At 44.2% G+C, this 19,049-nt stretch overlaps 1 protein-coding gene across 3 annotated transcripts in view; it reads right to left on the bottom strand.

Annotated features, from left to right (window-relative positions):
- Positions 1–19,049, bottom strand: part of LOC122554101 (collagen alpha-1(XXIV) chain) — a 461,503-nt gene that overhangs the window by 167,980 nt on the left and 274,474 nt on the right. For all 3 annotated transcript variants that reach the window (XM_043698575.1, XM_043698576.1, XM_043698577.1), the window contains 5 exons: positions 14,831–14,884; positions 11,997–12,050; positions 9,230–9,274; positions 3,162–3,215; positions 2,930–2,974 (listed from right to left, as the gene is read on the bottom strand). In XM_043698575.1, the coding sequence (XP_043554510.1) occupies positions 2,930–2,974; positions 3,162–3,215; positions 9,230–9,274; positions 11,997–12,050; positions 14,831–14,884 (252 nt within the window). The remainder of the gene's footprint in view (positions 1–2,929; positions 2,975–3,161; positions 3,216–9,229; positions 9,275–11,996; positions 12,051–14,830; positions 14,885–19,049) is intronic.

Genomic DNA, 19,049 nt, shown 5'->3' with positions numbered 1-19,049 from the left:
TGTGAGACTAGCTAAGAGGAAAAAGATGTGTAAATAAGATTCAGACGACTGAAGATGGACAAAGCTTTGGAAGACTATCGGGAAAGTAAGACCAATCTGAAATGAGGAATTAAGAGGGCTGAAAGGGGTCAAGAGATATATTTAGCAGACAAGGTTAAGCAAAATCACAAAGCCTTTTTTTTTCATATATAAAGAACAAGAAAGTAACTAGAGAAAGGACAAAGGAGGAAAGTTATGCGTGGAGTCAGAGAAAACGGGTGAGATTCTTAATGAGTACTTTGCATCGGTATTCACTGAGGAGAGGGACATGGCGGATGTTGAGGTTAGGTTACTCTCAGTCAGGTCAGCATAAGGAGAGAGGAAGTTTTGGGTATTCTAAAAGGCATTAAGGTGGACAAGTCCCCAGGTCCGGATGGGATCTATCCCAGGTTACTGAGGGAAGCGAGAGAGGAAATAGCTGGAGCTTTAACAGATATCATTGCAGCATCCTTAAACATGGGGGAGGTCCCAGAGGACTGGAGAATTGCTAATGTTGTCCCCTTGTTCAAGAAGGGTAGTAGGGATAGCCCAGGTAATTATAGACCAGTGAGCCTGATGTCAGTGGTAGGGAAGCTGTTGGAGAAGATACTGAGGGATAAGATCTATACCCATTTGGAAGAAAATGGGCTTATCAGCAATGGGCAGTATGGTTTTTGGGTGAGTATATCTGGTCGGCATGGATGAGTTGGACCGAAAGGTTTTACAAACCTAATAGAATTCTTCATGGAGGTGACAAAGTTGATTAATGGGGGAAGGGCTATAGATGGCATATACATGGACCTTAGTAAGGTGTTTGATAAGGTTCCCCATGGTAGGCTGATGGAGAAAGTGAAGTCACATGGGGCCAGGGTGTACTCACTAGATGGATAGAGAACTGGCTGGGCAACAGGAGACAGAGAGTAGTAGTGGAAGGGAGTTTCTCAAAATGGAGACCTGTGACCAGTGGTGTCCCACAGGGATCCGTGTTAGGACCACTGTTGTTTGGGATATATATATAAATGATTTGCAGGAAGGTATCGGTGGTCTGATTAGCAAGTTTGCAGTTGACACTAAGATTAGTGGAGTGGCAGATAGTGAAGGGGACTGTCAGAGAATGCAGCAGAATATAGATAGACTGGAGAGTTGGGCAGAGAAATGCCAGATGGAGTTCAATCCAAGCAAATGCGAGGTGATACATTTTGAAAATTCCAATTCAAGAGCGAACTATACAGTAAATGGAAAAGCCCTGGGGAGAATTGATGTACAGAGAGGTCTGGGTGACCACAGGAAATGACATCACCAATGCAAAGAAACCCAAACATTATAAATAGAAAGCAGGAATCATCAGCAGTGCTTTGTCCGGAGGCTCACTGAAGATGTTACCTAGTATGCTGGTGAAACATCTGAAAATGAAGCTTCCAGCTCAGTGAGCAAACCTACATCCAGAACCTCAACTTGAGCTACAAATCTTCTCAAAACTCGCCAATTCTTTACTCCTGAAGTGTAAATTGTTCTGAATGTTTGCATGATGGAGAAAGTGAAGTCACATGGGGCCAGGGTGTACTCACTAGATGGATAGAGAACTGGCTGGGCAACAGGAGACAGAGAGTAGTAGTGGAAGGGAGTTTCTCAAAATGGAGACCTGTGACCAGTGGTGTCCCACAGAGATCCGTGTTAGGACCACTGTTGTTCAGGATATATATATAAATGATTTGCAGGAAGGTATCGGTGGTCTGATTAGCAAGTTTGCAGTTGACACTAAGATTAGTGGAGTGGCAGATAGTGAAGGGGATTGTCAGAGAATGCAGCAGAATATAGATAGACTGGAGAGTTGGGCAGAGAAATGCGAGGAGTTCAATCCAAGCAAATGCGAGGTGATACATTTTGAAAATTCCAATTCACGAGCGAACTATACAGTAAATGGAAAAGCCCCGGGGAGAATTGATGTACAGAGAGGTCTGGGTGACCACAGGAAATGACATCACCAATGCAAAGAAACCCAAACATTATAAATAGAAAGCAGGAATCATCAGCAGTGCTTTGTCCGGAGGCTCACTGAAGATGTTACCTAGTATGCTGGTGAAACATCTGAAAATGAAGCTTCCAGCTCAGTGAGCAAACCGACATCCAGAACCTCAACTTGAGCTACAAATCTTCTCAAAACTCGCCAATTCTTTACTCCTGAAGTGTAAATTGTTCTGAATGTTTGCAACTTGGTATTTTTGTACTCGTCCTGATGAATTCAAGACAGAAACTTTGGCAACAAACGTTTTGTAACATTAATAATGCAATTGACAACCGAACACTAAGAGTCATAGAGATGTACAACGTGGAAATAGACCTTTCGGTCCAACTCATCCATGCCGACCAGATATACTCACTCAATCTAATCCCATTAGCCAGCAATTGGCCCATATCCCTCCAAACCCTTCCTATCATATATCCATCCAGATGCCTTTTAAATGTCGCAATTGTACCAGCCTCCACCACTTCCTCTGGCAGCTCATTCCATACACGCACCACCCTCTGCGTGAAAAAGTTGTCCCTTAGGTCCCTTTTAAATCTTTCTCCTCTCATCCTAAACCTATGCCCTCTCGTTCTGGACTCCCCCACCCCAGGGAAAAGACTTCGTCTATTTATCCTATCCATGCCCCTCATGATTTTATAAACCTCTATAAGGTCACCCCTCAGCCTCACCTGTGTATGGACAGAACAACATGCTCATTGTCATCATTTCAATTGAACTTACAAAGCACTGGTTCCAGATGAGTCCCCAGTGTCTCACCAAAAGAACTACCATCAGTTCTGATATCGACCTAACATTGTAAAGGCGAAGTTAATGCCAGATCTAAACACACATCTCCTTCTTGATGCTTAAAATCAATTGGATGTGGCAAAGACTCAAACCTACCTGTTCTCCAATCTTCCCAATGTTTCCCAAATCTCCCTGCTCTCCCTGTATGATCAGAGGAAGGATGGAAAATATTTATTATTAGTGATGTAAACATGTCACATGTAATTTGAAAGGAATAATTCTTTCCAGCTGTCGATGGAACAACAATGGTTTCCTGACTGACAGGGAACTGTAGCACTGTGTGCCCAACGTAAGAATGATTTTTGCAATGAAAGAATGTAACGATTACCTTAATTCCGTCTAATCCAAGCACTCCGGGGTATCCTTTCCGACCAGGTCTTCCCTAAAACAAATTGATTTATTGTTTGCCAGAAGTAAACAAGACTTTCAACAGCTAAAAACAATTACATCAAATTTATATCAAACAGAGGCTATTCAGCCCCTCAAGTCTGTTCTGCTATTCAATGCTCTTAATTCTATCCTTCCACCTTGGCTCGGTATCCCTCAATACCCAAGACTATCAAAATTCAAACAATCTTCAATTTCAATTCTTAACATTGGACTACAAAGGATGAAGAAAGCAGCAGACCCCACCTTCTTAAGGTCCAACTGGGGACAGGCAATAAAGACTCGCCCAGTCAGTGACACCCATGTCCCACGTGTGAATAACAAAAAAGGACATTGCTAACTGTCTACCAGTGGAAATTCCACATTTTAAGCACATTTGTGTTGGGGAAATAGGGGAGTAATGGTAATGTCACAGGCCTAGTAACCCAAAGGAACATGCCAATGTTGTGGGCTTAAATCATGACCTCCATAGCTGATGGAATTTAAATTCATTTAACAAATCTAGAATGTAAAACTCATCTCAGTATTGGTTAGATTGTCACCAAGATCCATCTGGTTCAGTAATGTCCTTTAGGGAAAGAAATCCTCCATCCTTACCCAGTCTGGCCTACATGTGATTCTAAAATGATCAAGACAGCCATTCAGTTCAAGGGCAATTAGAAATGAATATCAAATGCTGTCCTGACCAGTACTTCCCACATCCTGTGAGGAAAGGATTCCTTGATTCTCTTGTGAGAGCATCACTCTAGTGTTCCAAGCTCAGACTGAACTCCAATGACCAGCACTGATTGAATTTCTAGGGTGGGGGCATAAGGGGGAGTCAAATTGGCAACCAGCCAACAGACTCACAGGAAGGTGTGGAGGCTGACAGACTGAGTATATTCAAGAAAGAGATTGAGAACACTTCCAAATTTTATCAAGAGGCCTGGAGAGGAAACAGGAATATAGCATTGAGAGAGAGGATCAGCTGTGATCTTCATGAATGGGACAGCAGGCATGAGAGCCAAATGACCTGCTCCTGCTTTCTGTGTTTCTCTGTGACTATGATGCTTTGTGAGAAGTGTCAGCGTGTTGGAGTGGGATACCTCCATCCCCTCAGTGTCAGCAGCACTTTGAACCAGCTCAACTGACCCACCAAATAGAACCAACAACTGACCCACCAAATACAATCAACAACTGACCCTCCAAATAAAACTGACAACTGACCATCCAAATAGAACCAACAACTGACCATCCAAATAAAACCGACAACTGACCCTCCAAATAGAACCAACAACTGACCATCCAAATAAAACCGACAACTGTGGATGCTGGAGATCCAAAACAAAACCAGAAATTGCTGGACACAATCAGTAGGTCTGGCAGCAGAGTTTACAACAGGTTCTGAAGAAGGGTCACTAGAGTCGAAATCTTCATTCTGTTTCTCTCTCCACAGATGCTGCCAGACCTGCTGAGTTTCTCCAGCTTTCTGTGTGCTTGCTTCTCTCTCTTTCTCTCTCTCCGTCTGCCTACTACAGAGGAACTTTGATCATCCGAACACCGATTACCCAAATTTCGGATGATCCAAACAAGATCACAAGGTCCCGATGCTTGACTAACTGCGTTATCCGAACGTTCGATTATTGGACATTCAATTATCGGAACGTTTGATTATTGGAACATTTGATTATCCGAACAAAATACTTCCTGCCCGTGTCATTCGGATAATCTAGGTTCCTCTGTATATCACTTCCTTTCAACTCCCTAAACCATGGCCAACAGCCCCTTCCCTTCAACTTCCTGTATCACAGGCCATTCACCAAACTGACCTGAGCCAGGGTTTATGTACCACAGGAACACTGATTCCACCTAACTCCACCTGATCGTCTGCTCATTCTAACATCCCTTTAATCCTTGTGATGAACAAATGTCGGATCTATATGTACTCACTTACACATGGGCAAGTAGAACATAATCAAAAGATGGGGAAAAAAAGGGAAGTGGAGTTGTGGATGATCAGATCAGCCAGGATCTTACTGAATAGTGGAGCAGACATGATGGGTTGCTCTCATGGTCTTAAGAATGTGACAAACTCCCATTAATTTTTATTTCTTTCTGGTAATTTAATTTTTTTTTGTTATTATGGGCAGCATGGTGGCTCAAGGGTTAGCACTGCAGCCTCACAGCATCAGGGACCCGGGTTCGATCCCACCCTCGAGTGACTGTCTGTTTGGAGTTTGCACATTCTCTCCGTGTTTGCGTGGATTTCCTCTGGGTGCACCGGTTCCCTCCCACAGTCCAAAGATGTGCAGGTTAGCTGGATTGATCATTGGGAAATTGTCCATAGTGTCCAGGGATATGCAGGCTAGGTGGGTTAGCCCAGGGAGGTGCAGGGTTGCAGGGATAGAGTAGAGGTAAGGATCTGGGTGGGATGCTCTTTGGAGGGTCAGTGTGGACTTGTTGGTCTGAACAGCTTGCTTCCACACTGTAGGGATTCTATGATTCTTTATGATTTACTCATGGGACATGGGTGGCCCTGGCTGGCCAGCATTTATTGTCCATCCCTAACTGCCCTCGAACCAAGCAGTTTGCTGGGCCCTTTCTGAGGGCAGGTGAGAGTCAATCACATTGCTGTGGGTCTGGACTCCTGTCTAGGCCAGACCAGGTAAGGATGGCAGGTTCCTTTCCCTGAAGGAGATCGATGAACCAGATGGGTTTTTCCAACCATCGGCAATGGTTTTTTGGTTGTCAGTAGATTCTTAGTCCAGAGAGTGTTTATGGAAATCAAATTCCACCACCTGCCGTGTTGGGTTTCAAATCCGGATCCCCAGAAGCTGAGCTGAGTTTCTGGATGAATATTCTAGAGATAACACCACAAGGCCATCGTCTCCCCTTCATCCAAATTCTACAACTTTGGCATCCTCAAAATGAAAGACAGTCGATATTTCTTACCAGCCTGTTCAGTGATGTTATTACAGCCCTGTGGAGGAGGTGAGATGTGAACAGCAGAGCAACTCAATGGGCCAAATGGCCTATTCCTGCTCCTAGTTTCAGTGTTTCTCTGCAGCCTAGATGCTGGGACTCCTGGCTCAGAGGTTTGGACAGTATTGCTGCCCTACAATTGCCCTAATAAACAGGATATTGTATATTAAGGGGTCCTCATGAATGAGAGGTGTTTTTCTGAACGAGATGTTAACATATTGTTTAAAAAAAAATTCATTTCACTTATTTTCCTAACTGTTCAGAGGTGTCATTACACACCTCTGGAACAGGTGAGACTTAAACTCCGGTCTCTTGGTTCGGGGTTGGGACAACTACCACAAGAGGGCCCCCTAACAAACATTTTTACTTATTTAACCTATTTTCCAAACCAACCTGTTCAGAAATGTTTTTATACCCCAGTGGAGCAGGTGAGACTTGAACCCAAGTCGGTCTGGTCCTGGGCACTATGCCTGTGCCACAACAAGTCCTAACAGGAGGTTGAAAATAAAGGAAGGATATGCAATTCTGCCGTCCAATTGCATGTCAATTAAAGCTGACATCTTAGTTTTTGTTCCCAATGAAGCAGAATGTCATGTTTCACTGGGAGTCTCACTGTACAGAGGTTCATTCCCAAGAAAAGAAAGATTAACCGGGGAGGGATTAGACAACCTTGGCTGACAAAGGAAGTCAGGAAATGTATTAAAGAAAAAGAGAGATCCTATAAAGTGGCTAAGAACAGTGGGAAATCAGAAGATTGGGAAGGATACAAAAGCAAACAGAGGATAACAAAGAGTGTAATAAGAAAGGAGAGGATCAAATATGAAGGTAGGCTAGCCAGTAATATTAGAAATAATAGTAAAAGTTTCTTTCAGTACATAAGAAACAAACGACAGGCAAAAGTAGACATTGGGCCACTTCAAACTGATGCAGGAAGCCTAGTGATGGGAGATAAGGAAATAGCAGGAGAACTTAACGAGTACTTTGCGTCAGTCTTCACAGTGGAAGACATGAGTAATATCCCAAAAATTAAAGGGTGTCACGGGGCTGAGTTGAGTATGGTTGCCATTACGAAAGAGATAGTGCTAGAAAAGGTAAAAAGTCTTAAAATTGATAAATCTCCTGGCCCCGATGGGATACACCCTAGAGTTCTGAGAGAGGTGGCTGAGGAAATAGCAGAGGCATTGGTTGAGATCTTTCAAGAGTCACTGGAGTCAGGAAAGGTCCCGGATGATTGGAAGATGGCTGTTGTAACCCCCTTGTTCAAGAAAGGATCAAGGCAAAAGATGGAAAATTATAGGCCAATCAGCTTAACCTCGGTTGTTGGTAAAATTCTAGAATCCATCATTAAGGATGAGGTTTCTAAATTCTTGGAAGAGCAGAGTCTGATTAGAACAAGTCAACATGGAGTTAGTAAAGGGAGGTCATGCCTAACAAACCTGTTGGAATTTTTTGAAGAGGTAACAAGTAGGTTAGACCAGGGAAACCCAGTGGATATTATCTACCTAGACTTCCAAAAGGCCTTTGATAAGGTGCCACACGGGAGGCTGCTGAGCAAGGTGAGGGCCCATGGTGTTCGAGGTGAGCTGCTGGGATGGATTGAGGATTGGCTGGCTAATAGAAGGCAAAGAGTTGGGATAAAAGGTTCTTTTTCAGAATGGCAGCCAGTGACGAGCGGTGTCCCGCAGGGTCCGGTGCTGGGGCCACAGCTGTTCGCAATATATATTAATGATTTGGATGAGGGAACCGGAGGCATTCTAGCGAAGTTCGCCGATGATACGAAGTTAGGTGGACAGGCAGGTAGTACTGAGGAAGTGGGGAGGCTACAGAAAGATCTAGACAGGTTGGGAGAGTGGTCCAGGAAATGGCTGATGGAATTTAACGTGAGCAAGTGCGAGGTCTTGCACTTTGGCAAAAAGAATAAAAGCATAGACTACTTTCTAAATGGTGAGAAAATTAATAAAGCAAAAGCACAAAGGGATCTGGGAGTGCTAGTCCAGGATTCTCTAAAGGTAAACATGCAGGTTGAGCCCGTGATTAAGAAAGCGAATGCAATGTTGTCTCTTATCTCAAGAGGGTTGGAATATAAAAGCAGAGATGTACCACTAAGACATTATAAAGCTCTGGTTAGGCCCCATTTGGAGTACTATGTCCAGTTTTGGTCCCCACACCTCAGGAAGGACATACTGGCACTGGAACGTGCCCAGCGGAGATTCACACGGATGATCCCTGGAATGACAGGTCTAACATATGAAGAACGGCTGAGGATACTGGGATTGTATCCGTTGGAGTTGCCACGGAGTGCAGTGGAAGCCGGGACGCTAAATGTCTTCAAGGCCGAGATTGATAGATTCTTGTTGTCTAGAGGAATTAAGGGCTACGGGGAGAACGCTGGTAAGTGGAGCTGAAATGCGCATCAGCCATGATTGAATGGCGGAGTGGACTCGATGGGCCGAATGGCCTTACTTCCACTCCTATGTCTTATGGTCTTATGTTGATATCGTGCACTCAGGTTTAAGTTGGCTGATTGTCTTGGCACCATTTACTGCATGCCAGTCCTGTGGAAAACCTGGCAAATGTGCTCCATGCATATAGATCAGGTACAGCATGGAAATCTTGACAATAATGTCAACCCAGGGCAAAACATTCACCAAGTAAGAGCACTTTAAACCCCTCTCCATGCCTTTTGCTTCTGAAAATTCATTGCAGCTAAATTCTCCTGGCACATGTTTCAGGAAGATGCAAACTTCAATGAACATTCTGTACGTCTCTGATTCATTAAGTGGGTTTCCTGCTAAATGTAAAAGGAAAAATCCTAAAAGGAAATGGGCCTTTTTACATGTGATTGATTGCACATGAATCCAATGCAAAAACAATTGGTTCAATGGGGCAGAATGTGATGTATTTTTCCTGAGAGAGGTTTTAACCAGGGGATTTATAACACAGGATGCTAAACTGGGTCTCAGGGGCAGGCGTTGTCACAGAGTGATGCTGTGAGGCATTAGCTCACTGTTTTGGAGAAATATTGCAATTGTAAGGTTTGAATCTTACCAGTGGTCCATGACTTCCTGGAGGTCCCAGTGGGCCTTCGTCCCCCTGTGGAACAAGGATAAATTTTCAAATATGTTAGAGATTATAACTTCTGCAATCACAAATATGCACAGCAGACGTTAGAACAGAATGGACTAGCTTAAGAAAATCCTGCTGCAAAGGCAAATTTGCAATTGTTAATACACAAATTGGTTCCTGAATGTAGGTGTTAATTTGATTCCAAGTCACGTAGTGATCTATGAAATCCTTTTCCTAATAATAGGCATATTTACAAATACAGGATTCACCTGTTACCTCTTGTTCCAGCAGCATCTCTTCAGAAATTTCTAGGCACTTAATTCAACAATGTGCTTACTCAATTCGACAGTTCTGGTCACCACATTACCAAAAGGATGTGGATGCTTTGGAGACAGTGCAGAGGAGGTTCACCAGGATGTTGCCTGGTATGGAGGGCGTTAACTATGAGGAGAGGCTGAATAGGTTGGGATTATTTTCACTAGAAAGAAGGGGGTTTGGGGAGGGACCTAATTGAGGTCTACAAAATCATGAGAGGTGTAGACAGGATGGATAGCAAGAAACGTTTTCCCAGCGTGAGGGTCTCAATTACTAGGGGTCATGAGTTCAAGGTGAGAGGGGAAAGGTTTAGGGGAGATACGCGTGGCAAGTTCTTTATGCAGAGGTTGATGGGTTCCTGGAATGCGTAGCCAGCAGAGGTGGTAGAGGTGAGCACAATAGCATCATTTAAGATATGGAGGATAGTGGGCTAGTGTAGGTTAGGTGGGCTTGGATCGGCGCAACATCGAGGGCCGAAGGGCCTGTACTGCGCTGTATTTTTCTATGTTCTATGTTCTAAGATGTATCTCAGACAGATACATGAATGGGCAGGGAGTAGAGGGATACAGACCCTTGGAAAATAGTTGACAAGTTTAGATCAAGGATCTGGTTCAGCACAGGCTTGGAAGGCCGAAGGGCCTGTTCCTGTGCTGGAATGTTCTTTGGTCTTTGTTCAACAATAAAACAACATTGACATTCTAAATTCCAGAATTTGCTAGCTCATTCTTTTGTCACTTAACCTATTTTTCCCGATCAACCTGTGCAGTGATGTCATTACACATCCCTGGAGCAGATGGGACTTGATCCCAGGCCTCCTGGTCTAGGTGTAGGGACACTGCAACTGCACCACAAGAGGGTCATACTGGCCTATTTAAGCCACTAGCTTTACATGTACAACCTGTTGCTCTTACGAGTACTTGTTAACTTTCAATCCTTGCTCGATTTGCACATTAATTACTTAATCTAAAAACTGTAGCAAGTTCATATTGCGGATTGCAAACAAACACTTTCAACTCTAGCCAATAGACATGTATATTATATCTATTCACATCTGTCCCAATTTCAACCTTAAATGTCTCATTTTGACAGGTAGCAAATTGTTGATTGAGAGAGTGCCACACTGTCGGAGGGTCAGTACTGAGGGAGTACAGCACTGTCGGAGGGTCAGTGCTGAGGGAGTAAGCACTGTTGGAGGGTCAGTGCTGAGGGAGTAAGCACTGTTGGAGGGTCAGTACTGAGGGAGTACAGCACTGTTGGAGGGTCAGTGCTGAGGGAGAGCCGCACTGATGGAGGGTCAGTACTGAGGGAGTGCCGCACTGTTGGAGGGTCAGTGCTGAGGGAGTACAGCACTGTCGGAGGGTCAGTACTGAGGGAGTCTGGGGTCCTAATGGTCCTCTGTCACCTGGAGCTCCCTAAACAGTTACACACACACACACACTGGCTCAGGGCCAGTGCTGAGGGAGTGCCGCACTGATGGAGGGTCAGTACTGAGGGAGTAAGCACTGTCAGAGGGTCAGTACTGAGGGAGTACAGCACTGATGGAGGGTCAGTGCTGAGGGAGTACAGCACTGTTGGAGGGTCAGTGCTGAGGGAGTACAGCACTGTTGGATGTCAGTACTGAGGGAGTGCCGCACTGATGGAGGGTCAGTACTGAGGGAGTACAGCACTGTTGGAGGGTCAGTACTGAGGGAGTACAGATTCTGGATCAGTGGTGCTGGAAGAGCACAGCAATTCAGGCAGCATCCAACCAGCAGCGAAATCGACGTTTCGGACAAAAGCCCGAAACGTCGATTTCGCTGCTGGTTGGATGCTGCCTGAATTGCTGTGCTCTTCCAGCACCACTGATCCAGAATCTGGTTTCCAGCATCTGCAGTCATTGTTTTTACCCTGAGGGAGTACAGCACTGATGGAGGGTCAGTACTGAGGGAGTACTGCACTGTTGGAGGGTCAGTACTGAGGGAGTGCCACACTGTTTAGGGAGTCAGTGCTGAGGGAGTGCTGCACTGTTGGAGGGTCAGTACTGGGTGTGAAAGATCCTGCCATGATATTTTAAAGAAGACCAAGGGAGTTTTCCCTTTAGTTTTGACAATATCCTCAAACAAATGATCTGTTGATAGTCATGTTGCTTTTTTGTCAAAGCTTGCTGTGCCTCTTATTGGTCACTCCATTTGCATACCAGGGACTAAACTTCAACAGTCTTTTTATTTGTTGTCATTTATTTAGGAATGTTCTATTGCTGGGCCAGGTGCTATACAAATGCAAATCTTTCTTGCAATAACTTTAAAGGAGACATGCCAAGAAATGCCTAGATTATAGATCTGTTGTATTTGATCTACTTATCGAGTAGGAATTTCAGGAAGAGTCAGATGTTGCTCCTACGTTTGAGAGGTGACCCCTACCCTGATGACCCACAGAAACCTCCTCCAGGCCTTACCTGTTGTCCCTTTGCTCCCTGGGGTCCTAATGGTCCTCTGTCACCTGGAGCTCCCTAAACAGTTACACACACACACACACACACATGTATATGCACACACACACGTATACACACACACACGTATACACACACACATGTATATGCACACACACACGTATACACACACACGTATACACACACATATGTATACACACACATACACACATATATACACACACGTATACACACACACATATATATACACACACATGTATACACACACGTATACACACACACGCACAAACATGTGGTATATACACACACACATGTATACACACACACAAACATGTGGTATATATACACACACATGTATACACACACACAAACATGTGGTATATACACACACAAACACGTGATATATACACACACGTATACACACACACACAAACATGTGGTATACACACACGTATACAGACACAAGTATACACATACACATGTATACACACATGTATACACACACACAAACACGTGGTATATGCACGCACACATATGCAGGTACACACACACATGCGGGTACACACGCACATGCAGGTACACACACACACACATGCAGGTACACACACGCATACACACACAAACACATGGTATATATACACACACACACATGCGGGTACACACACACACACACGCGCGGGTACACACGCACATGCGGGTACACACACACACACACATACACATGTGGGTATACACACACACAGAAAAAAAAATCAAAAGAAAGTCCATCAGATTTAGCCAAAATTATACTTACTTCAGACTGACTGCTACATAAGAGAAACTTAAGGAATTAAGCATCTTGTATTTGTGTTTTGTATGGTTGAATGATTCAGGAAGCCTTTGAAACATAGGAAGTAGGAACAAGAGGAGGTCCCTTTGGACTTAATCTGCCATTGAAACTCACACCACATGGGCATCTGACCTCCACCTGCCTCACACCGACCTGTCACCTTACACCTTTGGGGGAATGCGGTGAGGGGGGGCAGGGGAAGTGGTGTTTCTGATAGACCCAGATGCCCAGTTAGGGACCCATACAATGATGCCTGCTGTGTTGGTAGCCTCTTCTGCCACCAGATAAATGCTGACCCACATCAAAGAAGGTAAAGGGGAGGTGTGGCCTAGTGATATGGTTACTGTGCTATTAATCCAGAGGGATCACCAATGAACCGGGGACGCAGGTTCAAATCCAACCATGGCAGATGGTCAAGTTTGAATTGAATAAAAATACTAATCTGGAATTAACTAATGATGGCCACAAAATAATTGTCAGGCAAAACCTGGTTTGCTAGTGTCCTTCAGAGAAGGGAATCTGCCATCCTTACCCAGTCTGGCCTACATATGATTCCATGCTCCCTCTGGACAATTAGGGATGAGCAATCAATGCTAGCAGTCAGGGCCACCCATGACAAAGCAGTATAAAATGGCTGACAAAAATCCCAACAAGTTTGTGTTTAACAAAAATTAGGGAGTGTGGGAAAACCCTGTACTCTCGGCATGAGAGGACAGTAGTTGTCTGTCTGTGAGACTGGATTTACAATATGAAACTGCGATCCTCAGTTATGGATATTTCACGCTGATTTGTTGTTTCTCTTAAGATTTTTCTCATCAATCTTATGTGTAAGTTTTAATAAAGATTCTTCAAGATAATCATAGATACAGTTTTCAAATAAATTATAGATTTAACACACACACACATATACAGATATAAATCATTAAAAAAAGAGTTTAAATCTAATTACAAGTATTGGAAAAGGGCAACATGGTGGCTCAGTGGTTAGCGCTGCTGCCTCACAGAGCCAGGGACCCGAGTTTGATTCCAGCCTCAGAAGACTGTGTGCAGTTTGCATGTTTTCTCCATGTTTGTGTGGGTTCCTTCGGTTTCCTCCCACAGTCTAAAGATGTGCAGGTTAGATGAATTGGCCATGCTAAAGTATTCAGGAATGTGTAGGTTAGGTGCATTAATCAGGGGTAAATGTAGGGGAATTGGGATTAGGTTTGGGTGGATTACTCCTTGGAGGGTCGGTGTGGACCTGTTGGGCTGAAGGGCCTATTTCCACACTGGGGATTCTAAGATTATCTCTTAAAACGGACAGTAGCTAGTTGAATGAACAGACACAGATGTCACAGAGAGCGATGGGGGTCACTGGTAACCATGCAAAGTTCAACTTGACCCAATGGCCTAAAATAGCCCAATGAGATCACAGAAACAAGAAATTACTCATACAGAAAACCCCAATCATAGTTGAAAAGCCCAGCACTAATTAACCAATAGTATACAGGGAGAGGGAGTATGTACTACCATGTTAAAGCGACAAGAAAATGTATAAAAGAAAATTTGCTTGTGTTAGGATCAGAGCATCATTCTTCCAATCTGAGCCAAAGATTAAGGGGGTGATTGAGCCCCCACATTGAACCATCGAATGGGATAGTCTTTATACCAGTGACTGCTTCAATAAACTACCATGTGCCCAAACTCTGCTGTCTCCTGAAGTTTATTGCCTCCGAGAGATCACTCCTACACTGGCCTAGTCTGTCACACCCAAAGAATGAATTTAAAAGAAATCTAAAGAGCTCAGAATGGCACAATACCTACTGCTGCCATCCCACTCTGGTTTGCGGGATCAGGCTGGCTCTGTCGATGGTGGTATTTTACCTGCTCTCCCATTTCCAACACTGCTGACAGCACAATGTACAATAACACACTTTATCTCTTTCTCTCTCAAACTGCCTGACCTTTTAGCACCTCCAACGTTCTCAGTTTCTCTGGAATAACTGGTCCAATATTTCACCTGCTAACGTACCTTTGTACCTTGTGGTCCATTAGGGCCTGGTAAGCCAATGTCCCCTGGAAAGCCCTGGAAAAGACAGAGAAACATGTAACATTAAAATCAATCAATCAATAATACCGTTCATTTCGAGGTCTTCACTGAAAGTCTCACCAGAAGATTAAATTCCAGGTAATTTAAGAGGACAGTTTGTACAGCCTAGCTTTGGTTTCCCTTTAGCTGAGAGAATTGGTCGGGTCGGGGGGTGGGAGTTGCGGAACCTTCCACTTCCAGCCAGGCCATTCAGGGGGTTGTCAGAAATCATTCCCCCACCCGTTTGTGGAACTGTCTCCGTCAAAAGTAAAAACCAAAAGAATTGCAGATGCTGCAAATCAGAATAAAAGCTCAGCTGGTCTGACAGCATCTGTGGACAGAAAGTAGAGCTATCACTTCTCAAAGAAATCAGAACTGAGGAAGGGTCACTCAACCTGAAACGTTAACTCTGATTTCTCTCCACAGATGCTGCCAGACCTGCTGAGCTTTTCTAGCAATTTCTGATTCTGTTCTGTCAAAAAAAAAGTGATTGATTTGGAAGCAAATGGAATATCTTGAACAAAGATTGTAACCTGGTCCTGTTATGAAATGGGTTGGTTTTAGCACAGTTACTTATTCCCACGTGCTCCAAGGCCCATTATCACATTACATCAATTGCTTTCAGTACAGCTCACCCATTCTCTCCTAAGCTTAGCTCTTATTATCACTCCTTCAGTTTTTCTTCAGTCCTGTCCTGCCATCTGTGTTTACCTTCCCCTTTATATATACCTTTCTGGGCTATGTCTCCACCTATCTGCTCATCCCTCCCCTTCCCCAACTTTGTCTTCAGCACAAATGCGACAGTTCCGAAGAGGAGTGACTGGACTTGAAATGTTAACTCTGCTTTCTTTCCACAGAGGTTGTCAGACCTGCTGAGTTTCACCAGTAGTTTCTGTTTTTGATTAAGGTTAAAACATTTTTGTATCAGGGTCTCTAGATAAGAGTTAAGTCCCAGGTCAACATATGAATTCTTTTCAAATGACAGACTAGGCTTGAGGGGCTGAATGGCCTCCTCTTGGTTGTATGATTTCAGCAAAGTAATTTTTAAACAAAATACGTTGAAGTGCACCACTTGATTGAACAGGTTGGGGGCCATATGGTTCTGTTCTGTTACGCACTGGCATCAGCCTGAATCAGGCTGAACATGCACAGTCTCTAACGTCACACTGCCACAAGTCAGCCGGGTCACCTCCACATGCCCCAAATCTGATTTGACTCAGCTCTGCTGATCAGATGGAAATCAAAACGAAATTTCAGCCAAAGGACACAACCTCGCCAGCGAAAATTCAAATCCAGCGTTTGTCCAGCTCCCCCAGTGGCTGAGGAACTGAGGACGATGTGTTCAAATTATCAAAAGTTCTGGAATGATTTGAAAAAGATCTGGAAGTAGTTAAATTTCAAGCTCTATTTCTTTTAAATGTAACATAAACACAATGGCACACATGTGTGAGAAATATACAAAGCAAATATTTCCCTAAGCCATCCACAAATGTTTTTCTTCCTTTTAACCTTATGGATATTAAGTTTAAACACCCTGTCTGTGTGATATTAACCTAACCATAGATTCAGGGCAGAGGGCTGCACAGCCTTGGACAGACCTTTGGACCCATCATGTTTGTGCTAGCTCTGAAAGAAGTCCCATTTTCTGCAGCTTTCTCCTGCAGAGTCCCAGAAGAATTTATCTTGTAAAAAAATTGAGCCACGTATAAGCTGGCATTTTCCACATTGTGGCGACTAATGAAACTCATTAAAGTACCACAGTGTCATCGGCTGCTGTCTTATTAGAGACAGAGGGAGAGAGACAGAGACAGAGACAGAGAGAGCACTGGTGATGGTTTAACCTGAGGGTCACCATGCTGCATGTAGCCATGACGTGGAGGTGCTGGTGTCAGACTGGGTTGGACAAGGTCAAAAATCACGCAACACCAGGCTATAGACCAATGGGTTTATTTGAAAACACGAGCTTTCAGAGTGCTGTGAGCACCCAAAGAGGCAGTGCTCCAAAAGCTAAAATTTTCAAATAAACCCATAGCACCGTAACCTGGCATCATGTGATTTTTGACCATACCTCAGGTAAGGACAGAGGTTGAAGAAGGTGGGACCTTCACCCTAACCTCAGCCAGTGTGGGAATTGAACCCATGCTATTAGCATCACTAACCAGTCATCCTGCCAACCAAGCTACCCAGTGTTCCTGTTCCTACTAACAAAAAAACAGTTTACAAGAATGATCTCGGGGATGATGGGCTTGTCATATGAGGAGCAGTTGAGGACTCTGGGTCTGTACTCGGTGGAGTTTAGAAGGATGAGGGGGCATCTGATTGAAACTTGTACAATAGTTAGGAAGACCTCAGTGGAAGGAACATGGAGAAGCTGAGTCCTCTAGCAGGAGAGACTCGAACCCAAGCAAACAGCCTCAGAATGAAGGGATGACCCTTTGGAATTGAGATGGGGAGGGATTTCTTCAGACAGAGTCACAGAGTTCTACAGCAGAGAGAGAGGCCCTTCGGCCCAAACTGGACCAGGCCGACCAAAATGTCCATCCACGCTAACCCCATTTCCCTACACTTGGCCGATATTCTTCTAATCTTTTCCTATCAGGGCCTGGAAAATGAATATTCAATAGACAATAGACAACAGGTGCAGGAGTAGGCCATTCTGCCCTTTGAGCCTGCACCACCATTCAATATGATCATGGCTGATCATCCTTAATCAGTATCCTGTTCCTGCCTTATCTCCATAACCCTTGATTCCACAATCCTTGAGAGCTCTATCCAACTCTTTCTTAAATGAATCCAGAGACTGGGCCTCCACTGCCCTCTGGGGCAGAGCATTCCACACAGCCACCACTCTCTGGGTGAAGAAGTTTCTCCTCATCTCTGTCCTAAATGATCCACCCCGTATCTTTAAGCTTTGTCCTCTGGTTCGGCACTCACCCAACAGCGGAAACATGTTTCCTGCTGCCAGAGTGTCCAATCCTTTAATAATCTTATATGTCTCAATCAGATCCCCTCTCAGTCTTCTAAACTCAAGGGTATACAAGCCCAGCTGCTCCAATCTTTCAGTGTAAGGTAGTCCTGCCATTCCAGTAATTGACCTCATGAACTGTAAGGTAGTCCTGCCATTCCAGTAATTGACCTCATGAACCTCCACTGCACTCCCTCAACAGCCAGAATGTCTTTCCTCAAATCTGGAGACCAGAACTGCACACAGTACTCCAGGTGTGGTCTCACCAGGGCCCTGTACAGCTGCAGAAGAACCCCTTTGCTTCTATACTCAATCCCTCTTGTTATGAAGGCCAGCATGCTATTAGCCTTCTTCACTACCTGCTGTACCTGCATGCTTACCTTCATTGACTGGTATACAAGAACACTCAGATCTCTCTGTACTGCCTCTTTACCTAATTGATTCCATTTAGGTAGTAATCTGCCTTCCTGTTCTTGCCACCAAAGTGGATAACCATACATTTATCCACATTAAACTGCACCTGCTGTGCATCTGACCACTCACCTAACTTGTCCAGGTCACCCTGTAATCTCCTAACATCCTCATCACATTTCACCCTGCCACCCAGCTTAGTATCATCAGCAAATTTGCTAATGTTATTACTAATACCATCTTCTACGTCATTAACATATATTGTAAAAAGCTGCGGTCCCAGCACGGATCCCTGCGGTACCCCACTGGTCACGCATGCCATTCCACACGGGAGCCATTTATCACTACCCTTTGTTTCCTATCAGCCAACCAATTTTCAATCCAAGTCAGTACTTTGCCCCCAATACCATGAACCCTAATTTTGCTTACTATCCTCCTATGTGGGACTTTATCAAAAGCTTTCTGAAAGTCCAGGTACACTACATCTACTGAATCGCCCTCGTCCATCTTCAGAGTTACATCCTCAAAAAATTCCAGAAGATAAGTCAAGCATGATTTCCCCTTCATAAATCCATGCAGACTCTGACCTATCCTGTTACTACTATCCAGATGTGCAGTAATTTCATCCTTTATAATAGACTCCAGCATCTTTCCCACCACTGAAGTCGGACTAACTGGTCTATAATTTCCTGCTTTCCCTCTCCCACCTTTCTTAAAAAGTGGTACAACATCAGCCACCCTCCAATCCGCAGGAACTGATCCCGAATCAATCGAACTCTGGAAAAT

The sequence above is a fragment of the Chiloscyllium plagiosum genome, chromosome 11 (genome assembly GCF_004010195.1).
Source record: "Chiloscyllium plagiosum isolate BGI_BamShark_2017 chromosome 11, ASM401019v2, whole genome shotgun sequence".
NCBI classification, from domain to species: Eukaryota; Metazoa; Chordata; class Chondrichthyes; order Orectolobiformes; family Hemiscylliidae; genus Chiloscyllium; species Chiloscyllium plagiosum.
Note: the sequence above shows the minus strand (reverse complement) of the source record. Positions and strands in the feature narration are given on the sequence as shown.